Consider the following 23,376-nt stretch of genomic DNA (forward strand, 5'->3'; position numbering starts at 1 on the left):
AACACATTTCATTTCTAACAAAGTGTTCAAATGTAAAACCGTCTGTGTTAAAATTCTGATCTCAAATCTGCTGTGCCTCCCGTTTGTAATAGTGTTAGGAAAGGAGGAAGAGGGAGAGACAATTGAGACATCTGCCACGTCTGTAAACTACACATTCTCTCCTCTAGCGGTTCTTGGAACAGGATAGGAAGGGGGATTGAGAGAGAGCGAGAGGTGGGAGTAACAGAGACAGAATCACAACCCTGTTTTAAAGACCCCAACAGACCCGTTTCCGTTTCACACTGCCGCGTGAGGGTGATGCGCGCAAGGTTGGTGGCAGAACATCAACCTCTTAGAGTGAAGGCAAAAAAAAACATCTATCTATTTACGTGTTGCTTATGAGTACATTTCACACTACTTTGGCATTATAATTGGAATCATATGAATGTCCTGCTTAATATAATGTTTGTGTCATCATCTACTGCATTATACTTAAGAGACAGTTCACCACCAACCTGTAAAATTGCTCTTTGGCTAGCTTTTGCTACAGCCTATGTCAATGAGCGTTAGCATTCTAGCTAACAACTGATGCATTCAAAATAGTTATTTTGCAAAGATCACAACCAAATAATCTTAGAGACTGTTCAAGCTGGAATCAAACCATCAGTGTAAGCGTATGAGAACATCCTCCCCAAAAAGTGATTTTGTTTAGAGGAAATAGAACTGTAAATCTAGGCGATGTTGAACGGGCGCAGATGGCCATGGCTTTATCACTGCAGCCAAGAGTCTCGCGCATCTGTGCATGACGTCAGTGTGTCGTGTACTTGGAAAGGAGTCTCTATAAGAAACAATAATTGGCCAATTCACACGGCATGGTTTTAAAACCGTGTTCGAGTCTCTTGACTTTATGTGTCATTTTGATTAATCTGTAGCCAAGAAAAAATATATATATTTAGCCTGCTTCAACGGTTAACGTCACAGCTCTTTCCTCATTCAGAATCTGAAGGAAGATGAGCCCACGTTATTCCAGAGGCGGGCGGACAGCGAAATTGCGTGTGTGTCTGATTGTGTAGCCAGCTGGTAGGCACGTCTTTGCTGGGTTCCAGGACACGGCGGATGGTGGTATCCGTGTCTCGATGCTAGGAATGGAGGAATTTGTCACCGACGAGGAAGAGCCATGGTACGACCAGCAAGATCTCGAATCGGGTAAGTAACGACGCATATGAGAACGCCGTTTGCAGCCAACCGCATCCCGTATGTCAATGCACCGGGTAGCGGTTCGTTATTGGCGAGCTCAGATGTTCTTCCCAAACAAAGGCCTTTATGATCGAAGGCTTCTAGAGATCAGTTTGCGAAGGTACATTTGTCCGTGCATCTTGACAAATAGTAATGGCACTGCTCTTCGAAATCTGCAGCCGCAGTTTAATATTTAGCTTCTTTCTGACATCAAATTATTGAAGGGATTCCTTGGGCCTTTCTGACGTGGATTGGGGAAATCATTTCTCTGCTGTTGTCACAATATTGCAAGTAAAAAAACAAATACTCTGCAGTGGTCTGTTGGTGATTGCAAACAATGGATTATAATATTACTATCTAATAAATTAACCATAAATAGAATTTAGGAGATTTCGTCTGTCATCAATGCAATACAATTGTTCTTTACAGGTTGCAATAATGATTAGGGATCACTTAACCTTGTTAATGCAGTCAATTGGGTTTTCGTTGATTTCCTCATTCAAGATTTACATATGATGTTTTCCTTCTAGAATGTGGTGACTTTCAAGGCCTGTAGACTCATGTCCATGTGCCCATAATTTAATAAGAACTGAACGTGTCAGTTGAACATAATCAATGAGAAAGAGATTGGTTGAGACAAAGAGCATACATGGGCCAAAAGAAAGGCCATGAAACATGCTTGATTTGCAGACTTGCAGATCCACCAGAATAGTTAATGAGCCAGAGATTATTTCGGTGCCCACATCATTTTCCCACAATGCAGCATAATTCACAGTATGCTGCTGTAAATATACAGGGTAATACAGTATTTACTGTAAAATTGTATTGTACAATTTTACAGCAGTGTAGCGGAGCACCATTGAGCCCTGATAATACAATGCTCTTTACAGTACTGTACTGTAATATATAATTACAGTAGCTAACTGTGAATGTGTTGCTGTAAATTTACAGCCATTTGTTAGTGTACTGTTTTAAGTCACTAGGCTATTCCCCAAATATATATTTTTTGCAATAGATTAGTCATCTACGGTCCAGGCCTTGTGCATCACTTTCGTTCAACATTCATTCTATGGGACCATATATGATATGTACATAAAGATAACCTACTTGACCTGGGCCATATAGATTGTGTGAACACCATCATTCAGCGGATCTGCTATTAGTCTGAATTCAATTTGTATTTATTATGGATCCCCATTAGTTCCTGCCAAGGCAGCAGCTACTCTTCCTGGGGTTTGTTAGGGATCCCCATTAGTTCCTGCCAAGGCAGCAGCTACTCTTCCTGGGGTTTGTTAGGGATCACCATTAGTTCCTGCCAAGGCAGCAGCTACTCTTCCTGGGGTTTGTTAGGGATCACCATTAGTTCCTGCCAAGGGAGCAGCTACTCTTGCTGGGGTTTATTATGGATCCCCATTAGTTCCTGCCAAGGCAGCAGCTACTCTTCCTGGGGTTTGTTATGGATTCCCATTAGTTCCTGCCAAGGCAGCAGCTACTCTTCCTGGGGTTCGTTATGGATTCCCATTAGTTCCTGCCAAGGCAGCAGCTACTCTTCCTGGGGTTCGTTATGGATTCCCATTAGTTCCTGCCAAGGCAGCAGCTACTCTTCCTGGGGTTCGTTATGGATCCCCATTAGTTCCTGCCAAGGCAGCAGCTACTCTTCCTGGGGTTTGTTATGGATCCCCATTAGTTCCTGCCAAGGCAGCAGCTACTCTTCCTGGGGTTCGTTATGGATTCCCATTAGTTCCTGCCAAGGCAGCAGCTACTCTTCCTGGGGTTCGTTATGGATCCCCATTAGTTCCTGCCAAGGGAGCAGCTACTCTTCCTGGGGTTTATTATGGATCCCCATTAGTTCCTGCCAAGGCAGCAGCTACTCTTCCTGGGGTTTGTTATGGATTCCCATTAGTTCCTGCCAAGGCAGCAGCTACTCTTCCTGGGGTTTGTTATGGATTCCCATTAGTTCCTGCCAAGGCAGCAGCTACTCTTCCTGGGGTTCGTTATGGATTCCCATTAGTTCCTGCCAAGGCAGCAGCTACTCTTCCTGGGGTTCGTTATGGATTCCCATTAGTTCTTGCCAAGGCAGCAGCTACTCTTCCTGGGGTCCAAACACATAAAGACAACCTATATTACACATAAAACAAAATATGAAACAGTACATCATTAAATGCATATCCCAAGCTGCTGATAATGTATCTGCTGAGCTGTAGCCTTGTCAAACAACTTTGCACTTATTGCCATCATTAGGGCTATTTCATATCTCTCCCCTCTTCCTCACTACATTGCTCTTTTTCTCTTTGCCTTGCTCCCTGCCTCTCTCTCGCTCCCTGCCTCTCTCTCGCTCCCTGCCTCTCTCTTGCTCCCTGCCTCTCTCTCGCTCCCTGCCTCTCTCTCGCTCCCTGCCTCTCTCTCGCTCCCTGCCTCTCTCTCGCTCCCTGCCTCTCTCTCGCTCCCTGCCTCTCTCTCGCTCCCCGCCTCTCTCTCGCTCCCCCGCTCTGATCTCTCTCGCTCCCCGCCAGTGGAGGCTCTGCTCCCCGCTCTCTCTCGCTCCCCGTGCTCTCTCGCTCCCCGCCTCTCTCTCGCTCCCCTCTCTCCCTGCCTCTCGCTATCCCCTCTCTCCCTGCCTCTCGCTTCCTCTCTCCCTGCCTCTCGCTTCCCTCTCTCCCTGCCTCTCGCTTCCCTCTCTCCCTGCCTCTCGACTCCTCTCTCCCTGCCTCTCGCTGTCTCTCGCTCCCTGCCTCTCGCTTCTCTCGCTCCCTGCCTCTCTCTCGCTCCAATATACACACACATTTTCTGCCTCTCTCTCGCTCCCTGCCTCTCGCTTCCCTCTCTCCTGCCTGAGGGCTTCCCTCTCTCCTATTCTGTTTCCCTCGCTCCCTGCCTCTCTCTCGCTTCCCTTCGAACTAGGTAATTCTTTGACCCTGCTCTTGATCTGGTCATATATATATATATATATATATATACACACACACACACTACACCAGTGGAGGCTGCTGAGGGGAGGACGGCTCATAATAATGTCTGGAATGGTGCAAATGGAATGGCATCAAACCATGTTTACCATTCCACTTACTCTGCTCCAGCCAATTATTAAAATATTTGTATTTATTTTACCTTTTATTTAACTAGGCAAGTCATTTAAGAACAAATTCTTATTTACAATGGCGGCCTACTCCGGTCAAACCTGGACAACACTGGGCCAATACGCCCTACAGGACTCCTGGGTGTGATACAGCCTGGATTACCATGAGACTGTCCTCCCCAATTAAGGTGCCACCAGCCTCCTGTGTACACTATACACACTATATACACACACACACAATATACACACACACACACACACTATATACATACACTATACACACATGTACACATGGATTTTCTACTGTATATATGTGGTGGAGTAGGGGCCTGAGGGCACACAGTCTGTGAATGTATTGTAATGTTTTTAACATTGTATAAACTGTCTTACTTTGGCTGGACCCCAGGAAGAGTAGCTGCTGAGAGCGGGCAGGAGGGGGAACGGAGTGTGTGGACACATCTGTAGATGTAGATGAAGATATAAATAGGATATGAGGATATAAATAAAGGCTGATGTATCTTCACTTTATTCAGAAAGAAGAAGAAGAAGAAGAGTGAGGGAAAGGGAGAAAGACAGTAGAAGATCCAAGGAGGAAGACAGGATGAGACATGAAAGAGAGAGACAGTAGAAGATCCAAGGAGGAAGACAGGATGAGACATGAAAGAGAGAGACAGTAGAAGATCAAAGGAGGAAGACAGGATGAGACATGAAAGGGAGAGGAGAAAGATCAGAAGAGAACAAGCTCCAATTTTCTCTCTCTCATTCTCTGCACCCAGCCTTCCTCTCTGCGCCCAGCCTTCCTCTCTGCGCCCAGCCTTCCTCTCTGCGCCCAGGCTTCCTCTCTGCGCCCAGCCTTCCTCTCTGCGCCCAGCCTTCCTCTCTGCGCCCAGCCTTCCTCCAGCCTTCCTCTCTGCGCCCAGCCTTCCTCTCTGCGCCCAGCCTTCCTCTCTGCGCCCAGCCTTCCTCTCTTCACATCTCTCTGGTGCATCCTGTTTTCATCAGAGGTGCTATTTAGCCAGAAGGTTTGGCAGATTGAGATGTGTTAATAATCAGATGAGGAAGAGAACTTCCATGCTTTAGCATCAAAGCAGGCATTTACTGATGCAATGAGGCAACCTGCTGTTCTCTACCGTGAGGGATCAGCAAACGTGTTCCATCTACAATACAGACGCAGACATTTCCATGCATTCTATAAACACAACGCGAGGAGAAAAACACATCAACGATCATGCTTGGAATCCTTTGTAAAAACAGACCCAAGGCTGGCTCTAGACCAAACTCTTGAGTTGAAGCTATGTGCCCAGACCAGCTGTTGGGACCTGATTGGTGAGCAGAGCTGGACTTCACATCTACTGACCGGGTTGTAACGCTGCCTACCTGCTGTTATTACAGCTTTACCATCTCTTCAACAACCACCTCTCTACGTCTCCAGACACACACTTTCTTTCCTTGTTATCCTGCAGATAACAATTTGCGGATGCATCATTTCTACACAAAATTTGAGCTTACTATGGGATTGACTGAAGACTGCAGGTGAAGTCGTACTGAAGAGGGTTGGCCTGCTTCACAGCTTTTCTGCAGACAAGGAAAGTAGGAAGGAGAGAAGGAGGACAAAACAGGGAGAGGTCCTGTTTTCCGTATTCCTGTGAATCCTATGGGAGATGTGTATCTATAAAAACAAGACACTGCTCAGAAAGGCTGGGCACATTCCAAACCAGGGGTGTTTCCTTTCACGTGTGCACACACGCACACACACATGCGAACGCACACCGGTTACAGTTGTATTACATGTATTTCTGCAGCCAACAGTTCTGTGTCGTTTCAATGTTTGACTCCCCAGCACTAAGCCCCATCTGATCTGATTACAGGGCTCAGAGACTGTGTGTGTGTGTGTGTGTGTGTGTGTGTGTGTGTGTGTGTGTGTGTGTGTGTGTGTGTGTGTGTGTGTGTGTGTGTGTGTGTGTCAGTCAGTCAGTCAGTCAGTTGGTTGTGACAGGAGTGTGAATCTTCCCCTGAGGACAATATGTCAGTGTATCTGACACTGCTAAAACATCACAAAAGAAAACCATAGAATTGTCCTGATAGCCTATGCAGGAAATGCACACAATGCATTCCATTATGTGTCAGTCACTGGGTCTGGGTGGTGATGTCATCCTTCATGGGGAAGTTGACTTCCTGGTGTCCTTGTTTGGAGACAGTGGTCTGTGGAGGGTATTGATTAGGATGTTTAATGTTGCAGAGAAACGCAGTGCTCACCTCGCTCTCTGTCCCTCTCGCTCTCTGTCCCTCTCGCTCTCTGTCTCGTCTCTCATTCCCCTCTGAACACCCACTGTGGGACTCACCCCCCTGTCGTAACATTTGCTGTCATTAAATGTGAAGACTGTTATATTTATCAAATCAATTCTCTATGTGTAATTATTATGTAATTAAACTAATCACGGAATCGTAATTAACTAGGAAGTCGGGGCACCATGGGAAAATTGTTGTACAGAGTTTCAATTTCCCAAATATAACTCTTCAGATATTTTATCGATTACAGTTTTCTATTGATGTATTGTTACCTCATCAGTCTCATTACTAAACGTCACAAACCCTTGGCACAAACACTAACAGATCATGAATCAGCGATTTAAAAAAATTTGCTTAATTATATATTTACTAACTAATCACTCACAGAATTACATAAACACACACACATAAATAGGTCATACATTGGTTACTGACATGATAGGAAAGTCCCTAGTGGACTAAACCGATATGACTGCTTGGTAGGCAAAGGAAAGGGGGTGGGGACAGTTCAAGAGCGGGAAACTCAGAGAAGATTCACAAAAATACAGTTGATAACTACACTCATGAAATGCTAATACGTTGAACATGAACAACTGCTCATTAGAAAATAAATAGCAATTTACATATTTACGAGCGTATGCCTTTGTCTCTCTCTGTGATCGCCAGTCCGTCTACTGGATAATAGTCAGTTGACAGAAAGCCTCTGGTTTGTCCACTAGAGATCAAAGAGTGTCGTAGTTGTAGGTTGTTATAATGGATACGTCAGAGTGCCATTCAGGAAATATTCTTAGATCGGATTTGTTTACCAGACTAAAGAATTTCAACAGCTGCAGACTGAATAATTGGTCTTTGGTTTGTAGATTTTGTCACCATTTCATCTTCTCACAAATAGTTTTTAATATCTGATGATATATTTTATACAACATTTAGATGTAAACCCCATAATTGAGAAGTGGAACACAACCAAAGACACAACCAATGTCCAAGTGTCTCTCTCTCTGTGTTCCACAGTTACATTCCAATCTCCTACACTACTTAACCCAGAGGTATTTTACGACGTCATAAAGCGCCCCCCTCTTCCTCTGCAGGAGAGAGAGAGGACCCACTGCAACCTCCTTCAGATCTTCACAGGAGAGTTGACACCCCTCTCAACACCCACTGTGGGACTCGTCCCCCTCTCAACACCCACTGTGGGACTCGTCCCCCTCTCAACACCCACTGTGGGACTCGTCCCCCTCTCAACACCCACTGTGGGACTCGTCCCCCTCTCAACACCCACTGTGGGACTCGTCCCCCTCTCAACACCCACTGTGGGACTCGTCCCCCTCTCAACACCCACTGTGGGACTCGTCCCCCTCTCAACACCCACTGTGGGACTCGTCCCCCTCTCAACACCCACTGTGGGACTCGTCCCCCTCTCAACACCCACTGTGGGACTCGTCCCCCTCTCAACACCCACTGTGGGACTCGTCCCCCTCTCAACACCCACTGTGGGACTCGTCCCCCTCTCAACACCCACTGTGGGACTCTCCCCCTCTCAACACCCACTGTGGGACCCGTCCCCCTCTCAACACCCACTGTGGGACCCGTCCCCCTCTCAACACCCACTGTGGGACCCGTCCCCCTCTCAACACCCACTGTGGGACCCGTCCCCCTCTCAACACCCACTGTGGGACCCGTCCCCCTCTCAACACCCACTGTGGGACCCGTCCCCCTCTCAACACCCACTGTGGGACCCGTCCCCCTCTCCACACCCACTGTGGGACTCGTCCCCCTCTCCACACCCACTGTGGGACTCGTCCCCCTCTCCACACCCACTGTGGGACTCGTCCCCCTCTCCACACCCACTGTGGGACTCGTCCCCTCTCCACACCCACTGTGGGACTCGTCCCCCTCTCCACACCCACTGTGGGACTCGTCCCCCTCTCCACACCCACTGTGGGACTCGTCCCCTCTCCACACCCACTGTGGGACTCGTCCCCTCTCCACACCCACTGTGGGACTCGTCCCCCCTCCACACCCACTGTGGGACTCGTCCCCTCTCCACACCCACTGTGGGACTCGTCCCCCTCTCCACACCCACTGTGGGACTCGTCCCCCTCTCCACACCCACTGTGGGACTCGTCCCCCTCTCCACACCCCCTGGGACTCGTCCCCCTCTCCACACCCACTGTGGGACTCGTCCCCTCTCACACCCACTGTGGGACTCGTCCCCCTCTCCACACCCACTGTGGGACTCGTCCCCCTCTCCACACCCACTGTGGGACTCGTCCCCCTCTCCACACCCACTGTGGGACTCGTCCCCCTCTCCACACCCACTGTGGGACTCGTCCCCCTCTCCACACCCACTGTGGGACTCGTCCCCCTCTCACACCCACTGTGGGACTCGTCCCCCTCTCCACACCCACTGTGGGACTCGTCCCCCTCTCCACACCCACTGTGGGACTCGTCCCCCTCTCCACACCCACTGTGGGACTCGTCCCCCTCTCCACACCCACTGTGGGACTCGTCCCCCTCTCCACACCCACTGTGGGACTCGTCCCCCTCTCCACACCCACTGTGGGACTCGTCCCCCTCTCCACACCCACTGTGGGACTCGTCCCCTCTCCACACCCACTGTGGGACTCGTCCCCCTCTCCACACCCACTGTGGGACTCGTCCCCCTCTCCACACCCACTGTGGGACTCGTCCCCCTCTCAACACCCACTGTGGGACTCGTCCCCCTCTCAACACCCACTGTGGGACCCGTCCCCTCTCAACACCCACTGTGGGACCCGTCCCCCTCTCAACACCCACTGTGGGACCCGTCCCCCTCTCAACACCCACTGTGGGACCCGTCCCCCTCTCAACACCCACTGTGGGACCCGTCCCCCTCTCTCCACACCCACTGTGGGACCCGTCCCCCTCTCCACACCCACTGTGGGACCCGTCCCCCTCTCCACACCCACTGTGGGACTCGTCCCCCCTCTCCACACCCACTGTGGGACTCGTCCCCCTCTCCACACCCACTGTGGGACTCGTCCCCCTCTCCACACCCACTGTGGGACTCGTCCCCCTCTCCACACCCACTGTGGGACTCGTCCCCCTCTCCACACCCACTGTGGGACTCGTCCCCTCTCCACACCCACTGTGGGACTCGTCCCCCTCTCCACACCCACTGTGGGACTGTCCCCCTCTCCACACCCACTGTGGGGTCCCCCTCTCCACACCCACTGTGGGACTCGTCCCCCTCTCAACACCCACTGTGGGACTCGTCCCCCTCTCAACACCCACTGTGGGACTCGTCCCCCTCTCAACACCCACTGTGGGACTCGTCCCCCTCTCAACACCCACTGTGGGACTCGTCCCCCTCTGTTATACACGGTCCCTAGTCCCATTCTAATAGGCCCTATTCTGTTATACACGGTCCCTTGTCCCACTGCCTCATTCTAACGGAGCAGTGGGACAGCACTGAATCTACAGAACTAGAATCAGACTCTATGACTGGAAGCAGCCTCCTCGTTGTTAGCGAGTTTAACCCTTTGAGGAGTGACTTCTCAGTGTTCTCTTCCTGAATGTTCAATCGTTTCGTGAGGATTGGATCGGCCATAGAATTGAAATTGGAATGGAAATTAAGCAGTCGTGAAATAGGAATTGGTTAAGTAACATTCAACGTAGGGTTGAATGTGCTGTGCATAGTGCCGGCAGGGTCAACACCCATACACAGATACCTGTGTAGTAGCAGAGGCCCCACAGGAGTTAATTAGCTGTGAGTGCAGCAGGCAGGTCTATGTATAAGCCCATGTCAGAGAGGAGCTGGTAGCAGCCTGCTTTTCTCCTCATTAGTTTAATTGAGGGAAGACGACAAGACAGGACAAGACAATAAGAAAGAGGAGACCGCATGGTTGAAAAGCAAGCACTGGAAAAGCATTGTGTGGGTGTGAGCGTGAGCTTGCCATCTCTCCTGTCTGTTCTTTCTGTTTCTGAGCTCTCTTCAAAACAACCAACATACTGTGTTCTCTCTCGTTGAAGATCAGATTCTGATTAGAATGAACTCTGCTTATCGAATAACTGAATTGTTGATCAGTGATCCCATTGTTCGTCACTCTCAACCTCAAAGAGTTTTTACTGTCAGCTCAGTCTCTACAATGAGAGTGATGGTGTTTCCATTGAGTTGTTGTGTGTTTTCCCTTCTCAGATTTGACCACTGGTCCCAAAACGCCAAACATATCTCGTTGCTGTGTCAGACCTGAAAATAAAGACTATGAATCCGACTGATTCACTCTGAAGGCAGAATATAGTCCCTTCCACTTCTGTTTGACCCCTAAGAGAGAGAGAGAAGTATTCTAGTCTAGACTTACTGTTAGTGCATTCCTGTTCCAGGGTGTACATGTCTACGAGCTTTTGTTTGAGGCCACACTCTGCTTGCATGTGAATAAAATGCTTAATCTGACAGCATCTTCATATCCTGTCACTTTCTACTTTAGACATTAGCATCCCCTCCGCCTTGCTGCAGAGAGACACACTGCATAATATATAGACTCTGTGGAGAAGTGGTGTCTTGTCTTCTGATGATCTTGGCAGACATCGCAGATCTTCACTGACTGAGATACAAGGGTCAAAGATCGCAGATCTTCACTGACTGAGATACAAGGGTCAAAGATCGCAGATCTTCACTGACTGAGATACAAGGGTCAAAGATCGCAGATCTTCACTGACTGAGATACAAGGGTCAAAGATCGCAGATCTTCACTGACTGAGATACAAGGGTCAAAGATCGCAGATCTTCACTGACTGAGATACAAGGGTCAAAGATCGCAGATCTTCACTGACTGAGATACAAGGGTCAAAGATCGCAGATCTTCACTGACTGAGATACAAGGGTCAAAATGTCTCAGATCTTCACTGACAGAGATACCTTTTCTTTCTAGTGTTGTCTCTCTCTCTCTCCCCCTTTGTCTCCCTCTCTTTTTCTCCAAAATGAGCTTGTTCATCTATGTGTATCTCAGGGAGGAATGAAGGTGGAATATATTTTTTGGTTAAAAAAAAAAAAATGAACTCCTTTTTCATATTAAATTTCGATCTTGTCTGGTCATCCCCAACAGAGGGCGAAGGTCTCGTCATGTGTCCTACGAAACATGACCCGCCAAGCCCACTCTGCTTCTTAACCCATAAGCCAGCTACACCACTGCATTGAAGGAAACACTGTTCAACTGACAACAGGCACCGGCCCGCCACAAGCAGTTGCTAGAGCGCGATGAGCCAAGTAAAAACCCCCAGCCAAACCCTCCCCTAACCCGGACAACGCTGGGCCAATTGTGCGTCGCCTTGTAGGACTCCCAGTCACAGCCGGTTGTGAACACCAGGTTGTAGTGACGCCGCAACACGACGATGCAGTGCCTTAGGTCTCCCGAGTGGTGCAGAGGTCAAAGGTGGAATGTTTTAATGTTCTGTTTGCAGATGCTCTTAGAAGCCTGTGGAACTTAGAACTGTGATGTATTCCAAATTATAAACTGGGTGGTTTGAGCCCTGAATGCTAATTGGCTGACAACCGTGGTATATCAGACCGTATACCACATGTATGACAAAACAGTTATTTTTACTGCTCTAATTACGTTGGTAAACAGTTTATAATAGCAATAAGGCACCTCGGGGGTTTGTGATGGCCAATATACCACGGCTGTATCCAGGCACTCCGAGGTTGCGTCATGCATAAGAACAGCCCTTAGCCGTGGTATATTGGCCATATACCACACCTCCTCTGGCCTTATTGCTTAAGTGAATCATCATGTTACAGTATGAACAACGCTTTCTACTGTGGTTATCATAGGGACGAGTGCAGACTATTTTTAGTATCTTCACTGACATCTTTGGACCAGCAAAACCTGTTCCTGGCGCTCTCTTATTTAGTTTGTTACAGCTTGTTGCTCTCAAAATGTAAAATCTCTTTCTCTCCCTCCAACCGATCTCCTTCTCCGTCTGCCTTGGCCCTCTCCCATCTCTAATCTCTCTATCCCATCTCCTTTCTCCCCTCCCATCCCCCTCTCTCTCCACACTTCCACCCACCCCTCCATCTCTCTCCCCCCTCCCTCTTTCTATTTCACTTTAAGGGCTTTATTGGCATGGAAAACGTGTTTCCATTGCAAAAGCAAGTTAAATAGATAATAAACAAAAGTGAAATAACCAATAAAAAAATGAACAGTAAACATTATACTCAAAAAAGTTCCTAAATAATTATGACATTTCAAATGTCATGTGCAAATAGTTCAAGTACAAAAGGGAAAATAAATAAACATCAATATGGGTTGTATTTACAATGGTGTTTGTTCTTCACTGGTTGACCTTTTCTTGTGGCAACAGGTCACAAATCCTGCTGCTGTGATGGCACACTGTGGTATTTCACCCAGTAGATATGGGAGTTTATCAAAATCGGGTTTGTTTTCGAATTCTTTGGATCTGTGTAATCTGAGGGAAATGTGTGTCTCTAATATGGTCATACATTTGGCAGGAAGTTAGGAAGTGCAGCTCAGTTTCCACCTCATTTTGTGGGCAGTGTGCACATAGCCTGTCTTCTCTTGAGAGCCAGGTCTGTCTACGGTGGTCAGTCACAGTGGTCAATTATTCTGCCACTGTGTATTCTTTGTTTGGGGCCAAATAGCATTCTAGTTTGCTCAGTTTTTTTTGTTATTGCTTTCCAATGTGTCAAATAATTATATTTTTGTTTTATCTCTCTCTCCTTCTTGCTCTCTCTCTCCTTCTTGCTCTCTCTCTCCTTCTTGCTCTTTCTCTCTCCTTCTTGCTCTTCCTCCCCTCCCTCCCTCCCTCTAGACCTCCACCTGGCAGCAGAGCTTGGGAAGACTCTGTTGGAGAGGAACAAGGAGCTGGAGGATTCTCTACAGCAGATATACATCACCAATGAGGAGCAGGTGCAGGAGATTGAGGTAGGAGGGCCAAGTCTCAAAAGCTCCATGGATGCATATCAATAGTCTAAAGTCTACCCACATCGAGGGGTTGGAATCAAAATTATTTTCCAATCGTTTCTTTCTGCACAAAACCAATCTTTTTTTTCAATCCGTTCCTCAGCAAAATAAAGTTTTGAACCGGTTCAAAACCCGAAACAATTTCCCTTCTGTTCCCTTTTTAACCTCGGAAATCATTATTTTTATTTTGACATTTTAGCTCGACATTAAATGACTTCACCCATGGCTAGAGCAGCTTGTCATGGAGCGGGCAAGCTATGTACATTCATTGATATTTTGCGGGTGAGGAGAGCACTGGGCATGAAGCGCTGGGCAACTTGTGATGGCATGCATTATCTGAATTAGGCCCACATAATTATACCTACAGAGGAGCGGCTTCTATGAAAGAACTTTGAATGTCTTTGAACTTCAGAGAGTTGACTTAACTAACGTTGGACCAGAGCTAGCCCTTGATCTTGACTCTTCGAGCTTCTACTTCTAAAAATGCACCTTTTCCAGAAACAAGTCTCCCACTGTTGCCTCTTGCTATAGACCTCCCTCTGCCCCCAGCTGTGCCATCGATACCATATGTGAATTGATTGCCCCCTAGCTATCTTCTGAGCTTGTGCTACTAGGTGACCTAAACTGGGACATGCTTAACACCCCGGCCATCCTACAATCTAAGCTTGATGCCCTCAATCTCACACAAATTATCAATGAACCTACCAGGTACAACCCCAAATCTGTAAACACGGGCACCCTCAGATATCATCCTAACTAACTCACCCTCCAAATACACCTCTGCTGTTTTCAATCAAGATCTCAGCGATCACTGCCTCATTGCCTGCATCCGTAATGGGTCTGCGACCAAACAACCATTAACCAACTACTTCTCTGATTGACTTCAGTGTGTCAAATCGGAGGGCCTGTTGTCCGGACCTCTGGCTGTCTCTATGGGTGTGCCACAGGGTTCAATTCTGACTCTCTTCTCTGTTATACATCAATGACGTCGCTGATCCACCTCTACGCAGACGACACACTTCTGTATACTTCTGGCCCCTCTTTGGACACTGTTAACTAACTTCCAGACAAGCTTCCATACAACTCTCCTTCCGTGGACTCCAACTGCTCTTAAATGAAAGTAAAACTAAATGCATGCTATTCAATCGATCGCTGCCCGCCCGTCCAGCATCACTACTCTGGACGGTTCTGACTTAGAATATGTGGACAACTACAAATACCTAGGTGCCTGGTTAGACTGTAAACTCTCCTTCCAGACTCACATTAAGCATCTCCAATCCAAAATTGGATCTAGAATCAGCTTCCTATATCGCAACAAAGCATCCTTCACTGATGCTGCCAAACATACCCTCGTAAAACTGACCATCCTACCGATCCTCGACTTCGGTGATGTCATCTATAAAATAGCCTCCAACACTCTACTCAACAAACTGGATGCAGTCTATCACAGTGCCATCCGTTTTGTCACCAAAGCCCCATACACTACCCACCACTGCAACCTGTACGCTCTCGTTGGTTGGCCCTCGCGTCATACTCGTCGCCAAACCCACTGGCTCCAGGTCATCTACAAGTCTCTGCTAGGTAAAGCCCCGCCTTATCTCAGCTTACTGGTCACCATAGCAGCACCCACCCGTAGCACGCGCTCCAGCAGATATATTTCACTGGTCACCACCAAAGCCAATTCCTCCATTGGTCGTCTTTCCTTCCAGTTCTCTGCTGCCAATGACTGGAACGAACTGCAAAAATCACTGAAGCTGGAGACTCACATCTCCATCACTAGCTTTAAGCACCAGCTGTCAGAGCAGCTTACAGATCACTGCACCTGTACATAGATGGGCTGTTCACAGATGGGCTATCTACCTACCTCATCCCAATACCGTAGTTATTTATTTATCTTGCTCCTTTGCACCCCAGTATCTCTACCTTGCACGTTCATCTTCTGCACATCTACCATTCCAGTGTTTAATTGCTATATTGTAATTACTTCGCCACCATGGCCTATTTATTGCCTTAACTCCCTTATCTTACCTCATTTGCACTCACTGTATATAGACATATTGTTTTCTTTTTTTCTACTGTATGTTTTGTTTACTCCATGTGTAACTCTGTATGTGTCGAATTGCTATGCTTTATCTTGGCCAGGTCGCAGTGGTAAATGAGAACTTGTTCTGAACTAGCCTACCTGGTTAAATAAAGGTGTTCTCAACTAGCCTACCTGGTTAAATAAAGGTGTTCTCAACTAGCCTACCTGGTTAAATAAAGGTGTTCTCAACTAGCCTACCTGGTTAAAGAAAGGTGTTCTCAACTAGCCTCCCTGGTTAAATAAAGGTGTTCTCAACTAGCCTCTCTGGTTAAATAAAGGTGTTCTCAACTAGCCTCCCTGGTTAAATAAAGGTGTTCTCAACTAGCCTACCTGGTTAAAGAAAGGTGTTCTCAACTAGCCTCCCTGGTTAAATAAAGGTGTTCTCAACTAGCCTACCTGGTTAAATAAAGGTGTTCTCAACTAGCCTACCTGGTTAAATAAAGGTGTTCTCAACTAGCCTACCTGGTTAAATAAAGGTGTTCTCAACTAGCCTACCTGGTTAAATAAAGGTGAAATAAAACATTTTTTTTTTTTTTAACTCTAAATGATCTTACACATATTGCCTGCTTAGAGTTTTCCTGAGCTAGGCCAGAGCTAGCTAACAAACTAGCTTGTGTGCGCAGAGCGGCACCAGAATTAAAGTAAAAACACGTCTGCAGTTAATAAATCCAATGTGAAACGCGATGACTGTTGTATCCTTTAAATAGCATTAAAAAGGTTAATCCATTCTTCTCTCCCTAATTTCTGCCTGTAACACCAGTAGCTACTGTAGATTATGTATTCTTCGGGGGGGGGTAGCCTACACACACTGGCAAAGATTTCCTGAAGACACTGGAATAAGTTTCATAGTGACAGTGAGGGCTTTGAATAGGCTCTTTGTTGCGTTTTTGTGGGACTGGAAAAAAATGCCCAGAACATAAAATACAATTATTAACTGGTTTCCATGCTTTTTAAATTTGAAGGTTATGTTCCGGAACAGTATAGATTACAGTATAGAAACAGTATAGATTACTTTTCGGTTCTGTTCCTCGAAAAATGTTTAATATTTTCTGTTCGCTGAACCGGTTCCAAACCCTGCCCACCTCTCAACAATCTTAACTCTAACATAACCTCTACCCACATCTCAACTGGGGCGGCAGGTAGCCTAGTGGTTCGAGCGTTGAGCCAGTAACCACAAGGTTGCTGGATTGAATCCCTGAGCTGAGGCACCATGGGTGCTGATTAATGCAGCCCCCCGCACCTCTCTGATTCAGAGGGTTTGGGTTAAATGCAGAAGACACATTCTACTTGAATACATTCAGTTGGACAACTGACTAGGTATTCCCCCTTTTCCATAACTGTCGAAACTCTAACGTGACCTCTACCCATAAGTTAGGTGTAGATTGGATGATGTTGGATTTATTAAATGAATAAACGATATCCCCATTTTAAATAGAATTGTAACTTAGTAAACTTGTACTCTGTTTTATAAATCATTAACAATATGAGTTCATAAGAAGGGAGTGTGTGTGACACGGACAAGGAGTAATAAAAAGTTAATGAACACCATTCCAACTAGGAATAAAACGAATGGGTTGTGGACTGTGAAAACAGATAAGGTCGTTAGCCTATAGTTGACTCTACAGAAACTTAGCTCTGGGGTTTTTAGATAACCTAGGAATGCACTCACTGCCTTTTCTGTTAATTAAAACTGTCAGTTCAGTGGTAATCGATAATGTTGAGGGGTCAAAAGTTATCTTATTATCTGGGAGTAACTCAGTAACTCTTTGACCCTGCTGGCTGATCCTAATCTAGTGAAATGGTTCACTGAGTTCACGACCAAGGGGTTTTCGAGTAACCAGGGGAGGGAATAGAAGTGTTGCCAGCAATTGCCAGAAAGCATCCATCCCCCTAATGGCTTAGGGGTAGTGGAACATACCCCCATCTGTTTTAATGTATTGTATGCTTTTGGAAAGTTTTCAGACCCCTTGACTTTCTCCACATTTTGTTACGTTAGAGCTTTATTCTAAAATGGATTTAAATTGGGGTTTTTCCCACATTAATCTACATACAACATCCCATAATGACAAAGTAAGAACATTCTGCTCCAGTCATTACCACGACCCCGTCCTCCTCAATTAAGGTGCCACCAACCTGCTGTGGTGTGTGTGTATATATATATTTATTTATTTATTTATTATACAGTATGTCTCTCTCTGTGCAGTACCTGGCTAAGCAGCTGGAGGTGCTGAGGGAAATGAATGAGCAGCATGCTAAGGTGTACGAGCAGCTAGATGGGACAGCCAGAGAACTGGAGCTCACCAACCGTACCCTGGTACTGGACAGCAAGGCCTCACAACATAAGATAGAGAGGTGAGCTGGACGGACGCACATCGTCAAATGCACGTACACAAACACACTAACCCCATGTCTCTCTTCCCTGGTTCTCCCAGGTTGACTGGGACCATTGAGACCCTGCAGACCCAGGTGGAGTCTCTCTCTGGGCAGGTGGAACAGCTCCACTCCCTGGAGCTGCTCAGGGTCCGGAGGGAGAAGAGGGAACGACGCAAAACCATCGCCTCCTTCCCCTGCCTTAGGGAACTCTGCACCGCACCCAAGTGAGGACTCCTAGCAGTCACACCCACGTCTTTGGTTACTGGATCTCAAGGTCCCTAGACTATGTATTGACCTTGTCTGTCTGTCTGGCAGGTACAAGTAAAGCCGGGTGGACACTACACGATTTTCGCTCCGATTTAACTGTCCCAGACAAGTTTTTGTGATCGGAGACGAAATCCCCATGTCGTTGCCTACTCGTGGTGGGCGGCCATCACCGAAGCTCGTTTAATGTAAGCGGGTCAGAGACACAATCTGAGAGCTACCGATCCCGTCTTTGAGCCGTACCAGACGTACCGAGATTCTCAGACGTTTGATTTTATCGGCACCAAATCTGCAATGCTCTTGTAGTGTGAGTGCGGCGATCATCAATAGCCAATGAGAGCTCGCCAGAGAAGAAGCCAGCGAGATGATCACCCAGAATGTGTAGACTCTCCAGCAGGAACCATGACTACTAGTATTAGGTGTTTTGTACTTGCCTTTTAAACCAAAGTGTCAAATCGTTACAGTTTTGAAGTTCACAAGCAAATGTTATTCAACTCAACAAAACAAATGTTGGCTAAATATTTCAACTCTGCACGGCAGGTGTGAATGTCTGACTGAAAATGTTTGAGGCTGCTTTGTTCTAGCTACGTTAACAATCTAATCACCATCATTGTTTTTCGCGAGACAGTGTGTTGGTAATCGAAAATCCTCACGACCAAGTAAAGAATCTTTTAGTGTGTGAACCCCTGTCTGTGCCACATCGTTAAGTTGGCAAGACAAAAACAAACTACAGGAAAGATGTTTGTTTTAATATGAGAGGCTCAGCGATGTTAGGATTTTAGCTGATATTGTGTGGAACTGTGTGTCTCTCTGTCTGTCCGTCAGGTATGAGGATGGGTTCGTGGTGGGCCGCTCAGACAGCTTCACCTCAGAGACTAAGCGCCAGCCAGCAGAGGAGGAGAACGAGCGTCTGAGAGAGGCGGTGTCGGCGCTGCGCTCGGCCGTGAGGGCGGAGCGGGGTCGCAGGGAGGGGGCGGAGAGAGAGTGTCACGTCCTCCTGGGGGAGTTCTCTCGTCTGGAGTCACGTGTGCTGGTCAGAATCCTATTTCAACTCCATTTCATATTCATTCCAAAAGGAGTGCCTCTGGTTTTTTATGGTTGGATGTTCTACTAAGTCTGCTCAATCCGATGAGTGATACTGATACTTGTTCTACTAAGTCTGCTCAATCCGATGAGTGATACTGATACTTGTTCTACTAAGTCTGCTCAATTCAATGAGTGATACTGATACTTGTTCTACTAAGTCTGCTCAATCCGATGAGTGATACTGATACTTGTTCTACTAAGTCTGCTCAATCCGATGAGTGATACTGATACTTGTTCTACTAAGTCTGCTCAATCCGATGAGTGATACTGATACTTGTTCTACTAAGTCTGCTCAATCCGATGAGTGATACTGATACTTGTTCTACTAAGTCTGCTCAATCCGATGAGTGATACTGATACTTGTTCTACTAAGTCTGCTCAATCCGATGAGTGATACTGATACTTGTTCTACTAAGTCTGCTCAATCCGATGAGTGATACTGATACTTGTTCTACTAAGTCTGTTCAATCCGATGAGTGATACTGATACTTGTTCCTAACTTAAATGTAGTAGGGCTCCTAACTCTCCTTCTTTTCTGGAAGAATAAAAAAATATTGAGCGATTGGTTTATTGACTATCTGACTGACTGATTGAGTCATTGATTGATTGACAGGGTGCAGAGAGCTGCCAGGCACGGGTTCGTGAACTAGAGGCAGAGCTCCAGGAACTCCAGCAGCTCCGACGGGCGAGGACCCTCCTCCTGAGCAGCGAAGATGACGGCGTGGGCTTCACCCAGACCCTTCTCAACAACACCCCCGAGACAGACACCCTGGAGGGGGAGGGAGGAGAAGTGGGTGGAGGGTTCAGGGAGGAGGGCGAGGGGGGAGGAGGCTTAGGTGGAGAGTCGTTACCTGCCTCCAGCCCCGTCAGGAAGAGCTGCAGCGACACGGCGCTGAACGCCATCGTGGCCAGGGACGCATCCGGGAGAAGAAGAGGGAGCTACGCGATCCACGCCAACAGCGTCCGTAAGAGAGGGATGTCCATCCTGAGGGAGGTGGACGAGCAGTACCACGCTCTGCTGGAGAAGTATGAGGAGCTGTTAAGGAAGTGTCGGCGCCACGAGGAGTCCCTGTGCCACGCGGGGGTGCAGACCTCGCGGCCCGTCTCCAGGGACCCATCCATGAAGGACTGTGCCATGGGCCCCACCCCTGCACCCCCGCCCTCCCCCACCCAGTCCCCCTCCACCCCCGAGGTGATGGAGAGCATCAGTAAGCAGGTGGAGGCGGTAGATAAACGACTGGGCCAGAGCACGCCAGAGTACAAAGCTCTGTTCAAGGAGATCTTCTCTCGTATTCAGAAGACCAAGATGGACATCAAAGCTACCAAAGCTACCAAAGCCAGCAAGTCTGGCAAGTCCAGCAAATAAATTCTGATACTGGATTGGTTTGGTAGTGCAGTGCTTTTTCCATGCTCAAAGCGCTTGAGATTAGAGGAGGAATTTGCCTCGTACTCTACCGATGTGTAGCACTCATGAGTAAGCTTCTGTATGGGGTCTGGTCTCCTGTCTGCTTCACACGAGGCTGCTGAGGGGAGAACGACTCATAATAATGCCTGGGAACGGAGCAAATGTAATGGCATTATACTACTGGAAACCATGTGTTAGATGTATTTGATACCATTACAAATGATTCTGTTTTCACAAACCTAAGGAACCTCCTGTGGACTGATTCTGTTACTATAGTTACCGATCAAACAATACACCACTTAAACCAATCTAATGCTATTAGCAGCTGCCTAGCTTTGCCAGTGAGATCTAACACAGCTGCCTTTTGCTACCGTTACACAGGTCACACAGGTATGATAACTGTCACCCACAACTTGTTGGACACCACTATTGTCTGGGCTTGATATACCCAGCTGGTAATACACTCTTGTCCCCTGACGACCAGTTCGTACATTCTCCATTCTCCTACTTAACTCAATTTTAAGGTGGAAGAAAACATACTTTCTTTATGAAACACCATTTTCCACCACCATGCTCGAGTGACTAATGCAACTTCCTGATGTTGCACCCCCGCGTTCAGCCAGGGGTAAACATTTTTAGGCTTTAGCCACTCCAGCATGGTCCATAACTCCAACCACCTTTTCCTTATTATCATGAATGTTATAGTGTATGTTGCATTACTTTGACTTGTGTGTGTGTGAAATACTCACGTTGTAATGCCATACCATATGGCAGGAGAAAATGTACACAACAATGAACCTGCAGTGTAAAGGAAATATAATCGATTATACCTTGTATTATTACGTGTTTTACTTTTCTATTATTTCTCTGTTCTTTCTCTCTGCGTTGTTGGGAAGGGCCCGTGAGGAAGCATGTTACTGTTAGTCCACACCTGTGGTTTACGACGCATGTGACAAATACGATTTGATTTAGAGCTGTCTTAACTCGAGGTCTTAAACTCGACTGAAGCTTCAAACCTTTACAGCAGCCACAGGATTTGGCGTGAGATCAGTGGTGTTGTGAAACTGTGGATTGAGAAAAGAAAAGTTGTTACAGAGAAATCAACTGAATCATTTCAACCAGAAATGTGTTATTGTTTTCTCCACAGTGTTATAATTAAGCATTAAGGCACGAGGGGGTGTGGTATATTGGCCATATATCACAAACCCTCTAGGTGCCTTATTGCTGTTATAAACTGGTTATCAATGTAATTAGAGCAGTAAAAATACATGTTTTGTCATACCCGTGGTATACGGTCTGGTATACCACGGCTGTCAGCCAATCTGCGTTCAGGGCTCAAACCACCCAGTTTATAATGAGTCGTATGTGCCAGGTACAAGCAGAGGCTAATTTTTCTCCCAAGGTCACTCAAGTGTTGCTGAGGGAAGAAAAAGGGCATGACGTCTTGTGGAGGCTAACTGTCAGTCTGTCATAGCAGTGTTCCATCCTGGTTCTGGAGGGTCGCAGCGTGTGCAGGCTTTTGTTCCAGCCCAGCATTCAGGTTAACTGCTGGGCTGGGGGGGAAAAAGGCCTGCACAGCCTGAAGTGCTTCAGTGCAAGGAGATAATGACACTGTCATAGCAATGGTAACAGAACATGTTCTATATTCTAATAGGAGAGAACAAAATGTTTCCTAACAGGGAGCCACTCAAAAGGGGACATCCCATTCTTATGGAACATTCTGACGATGTCCTTTTTGAAGGCTCCTTGGCTTTCTCTGCACTGTAATGTTTTACTGATTGCACTTAAAAAATGTTTAAAAAAACACGCATTGCGTATTTCTACATTGATATTTACTTAGTATTGCTTGTGTATTTATTCTGTTATTGTGTGTCTCTGTGAGCATTGATTCATGATAACGACACTTATCTGCCAAGGTGCCTATATGTGATTGTATCCATTATTGATAAGCTGCATCTTCAGAATGAAAATCAAGTCTCATTTGTTTTGTTTATTTATCTACTCAACCTTTTGGGCTCCTGAGTGGCGCAGGCATTGCATGTCAGTGCTAGTGATGTCACTACAGACACCCTGGTTCGATTCCAGGCTGTATCACAACCAGCCATGATTGGGAGTCCCATAGGGCGGTGCACAATTGGGCGGTGTAGGCCGTCAGTGTAAATAAGAATTTGGCCTTAACTGACTTGCCTAGTTAAATAAAAATGAATTCAGATGAATGAGCATATTATTAGTTTTATGAGTTAGCCTAGTTATTAGCCTTTGGCATCACAGGTTTTGTCATTGGGGCAAGCCACATTAGCTCTCTCTTTTTGTGGCACTCTGTATCATTGACTTACATGTCTGCTCTGTGCAATTAAAGCATTGGAATGAAAATATGTCTCTCTGTGGATTTTGTTATATTGCTCTGAAAATGTACATTGATGGTTAATGATTTGATTAATTGGCTGGTGGAATGATTAATGGACGAACGCACACAGTGGTGGACAAAGTTGCTAATTGTCATACTTGAGGTTAAGTAAAGAGACTAATGGAAAATGACTTGAATAAAAGATAGTCACCCAGTAAAATACTACTTCAGTAAAAGTATTTGGTAAAAACAAACTAAGTATCAAAAATAAATGTAATT

At 46.7% G+C, this 23,376-nt stretch overlaps 1 protein-coding gene across 1 annotated transcript; it reads left to right on the forward strand.

The window, feature by feature from the left end:
• The first annotated feature begins 291 nt into the window (after positions 1-291).
• LOC118368717 (cerebellar degeneration-related protein 2-like) lies at positions 292-23,123 on the forward strand. The gene is made up of 7 exons (XM_035753045.2): positions 292-308; positions 977-1,185; positions 13,388-13,500; positions 17,826-17,974; positions 18,055-18,219; positions 19,085-19,292; positions 19,959-23,123. The coding sequence occupies exons 2-7, from the start codon at positions 1,116-1,118 to the stop codon at positions 20,709-20,711; spliced, it is 1,458 nt and encodes a 485-aa protein (XP_035608938.1). The 5' UTR covers positions 292-308; positions 977-1,115; the 3' UTR covers positions 20,712-23,123.
• The last annotated feature ends 253 nt before the right edge of the window (positions 23,124-23,376 follow it).

The sequence above is a fragment of the Oncorhynchus keta genome, chromosome 3 (genome assembly GCF_023373465.1).
Source record: "Oncorhynchus keta strain PuntledgeMale-10-30-2019 chromosome 3, Oket_V2, whole genome shotgun sequence".
Taxonomy (NCBI): Eukaryota; Metazoa; Chordata; class Actinopteri; order Salmoniformes; family Salmonidae; genus Oncorhynchus; species Oncorhynchus keta.